General features: G+C 49.3%; 1 protein-coding gene across 1 annotated transcript in view; it reads left to right on the top strand.

The window, feature by feature from the left end:
• Positions 1 to 612: 612 nt before the first annotated feature.
• Positions 613 to 2,346, top strand: part of KIAA0226 (KIAA0226 ortholog) — a 19,556-nt gene continuing 17,822 nt past the window's right edge. Inside the window, exons 1-2 of the mRNA XM_008944343.1 lie at positions 613 to 621; positions 961 to 1,110. Coding sequence (XP_008942591.1) covers positions 613 to 621; positions 961 to 1,110 — 159 coding nt within the window. The remainder of the gene's footprint in view (positions 622 to 960; positions 1,111 to 2,346) is intronic.

Here is a 2,346-nt window from a genome sequence, read left to right as displayed (position 1 = left end):
TTCCCTTTTGCTTTGGAAATCCAGTTTGGTTTTGGCTGTGGGAGGAATTAACATCTGAAACACTGAGGCTCGTTTCTTGCCTGTTGAAAGGTTGGAAAGCTGTCACCTCGGGCGCTTTTGTTACAAACCCTGCAGAGGCATTATTTTTTGTCATTTACACCCCCAAACATATCTTGCAACATTCCTATTGCTTCTGAGAGAATGTCTCGTATCTGAATATGTTTCTGACAGCTGCTGTTCCTCTGGTAGCACTGTCAAGCAGCTTGGTTCGGGACCTCAGTCATCCAAAGCTTCCTTCCCCAAAGTTGCTTTTGCATAGGCAAATGATGTTACCTCTGCACCATCACTCCTGCTTTATGGTGGTTTCCTGCTGTATACAGGGTAGCTGAAGGGGGTGATACCAATGAGAAGAGCTGTGCAAGCTCTAGAGGACACCCGCAGTTTGCTCATCTCTGTCTGCAACATGATGCACATCTCTGCAAGCCAGTCAGCTTGTGCCTACAGCAGCTTGGGGGCCAGAGGGCAGCTGTATAGATGGAGATGTAGATGAAGAGTTGCCAGCCTTGGAGTGGAGCACCTCTGCATCCCAGTGGTGCCATTGGGCTTGATGTGATGGGCCTTGCTCTGGGAGTGCTGCTCTCTCTAAATGCAGGTGCACTGTGGCCAGTGTTTGCTAGATGTGGTGGACATCATGCTGTTGCTGTCTCCTGAGACTGTGCTGGTGGGGGCTACCAGTCACCACAAGAATTGTTATGTTATGGCCTCTTTTCCACAAGCCATGCATGGGAGACCACAGGGAGGTGTAAAGTGCTTTACTTTAGCTCACCTTTGCTAGCTTCTGGATTAGCAAAGGTTTCAGACTGTCCAGAGTCTCCTTGGAGAGAGTGCAGTACCATGGTCCTGGTGTGAAGCTCCTCTGGTGTATATATAATGTGACTCGCTGTGTTCCTCTGCAGGCAGGAGCATTGGAAACTGCTGGGCAACCTGAAGACTACAGTGGAGGGTTTGGTGTCCACCAGCAACCCAAATGTCTGGTCCAAGTATGGCGGCTTGGAACGGCTCTGCAGAGACATGCACAGCATCCTCTACCACGGGCTCATCCACGACAAGGTGGGGCTCTGTCCTGCCAGCACCGCTGTCGGGCGGTAGCACCTCCAGTGCCTGTCACGGGCAGGTGGGACAGTCCTGTCTGCTGCAGCTCGAGAAACCTGGTGTCTCCACTGCTGTGGTTAGCTGTGTTGGTAATGGGAGCCGGCAGCCCACCCCACGCTCGGGGGGAATGGGGTCTCTCTCCAGGCTCTCGCTGTGCCTTGCCGTTGCTCATCCAGCCATCCCCCCTTCTGTGGCTCCCTGGAAGAATTTCTCTTTCCTGCTTGTGTGCAGAGCCCCAGAGATCTCCCATTCAACTTGCAATTACCAGCACAATTAAATTACAAGTGGAAGTTGAAGCAAATCTGCAAGGGATGCCTGGGGCCAGGCTTCCCAGCAGCAGGTCTACCACCCAGAGAGCCATGCAGAGAGGAGAGTGATGCAGAGGAGCCCCAGGCAGCTTGCATGGGCCAGCTGGGACCAGGAGCAGGAAGACTGTACCTATGCAATGCTGCACTCGAGCTAATAAGCCCTATAATGATGCTGCTCTCTTCCCATTAGTCCCCAGCAGCATGGACCAGGGACCTTCTCTGGGAGATCTGCAGAAGCTACCTTTTGTATGTGAGGAGTGCAGATCTCCCCTCTGATAGGCATGCTGTTAACAGGCTTCAGGAAGTGAGATTGAAATGATTTATGCTTGTCTGTCTGTTGGTAACAGTTCATGCCAGACCCTCGAATCAGGGTGGCGTTTTGCCTTCATCAATGCTTTTACTGTAGGCAAAGGCAGCTCTTTTACTTAGAAATGTTTCTGCTGCTTGGGCACATGTGACACCAGCCAGGGTATAAGAGCTGCAAAGGGAGTCCAGTAAAAATACACTTTTCTAACAGCAGTTATCTCATAGTTGCTCCAGCGAAACACTTCCTTTTACTTATTATTTTTACCAACCTTTTTCCTACAGCCGGGAATAATTTTAAAAAAGGTGAAAAAAATCCATATTTACATCTTAAGAGAACCAGGGCAAGAGTTTTCTAAACTTTTGAGTGAATTTTATTTGTCCAGAAAACTGCAATTCTGTCTAGAGGACTAATACTGATGTGTTAGTTCTCTAGTCTTAAAAAAGCAACCCCCCCCCCCCACCAAACAAATAAACCACAAAACAGGACCCATTCCTCTGACATTATGAAAGAGGAAATAGAGATGGAAGTAAAAAAATCAGCCTTTTGGCAAAGAGAGACATTTTGGGGCTGTGTTTACAC

This window comes from Merops nubicus, unplaced genomic scaffold (genome assembly GCF_000691845.1).
Source record: "Merops nubicus isolate BGI_N331 unplaced genomic scaffold, ASM69184v1 scaffold14347, whole genome shotgun sequence".
Lineage (NCBI taxonomy): Eukaryota > Metazoa > Chordata > Aves > Coraciiformes > Meropidae > Merops > Merops nubicus.
This window is presented reverse-complemented; position numbering and strand designations above follow the sequence as displayed.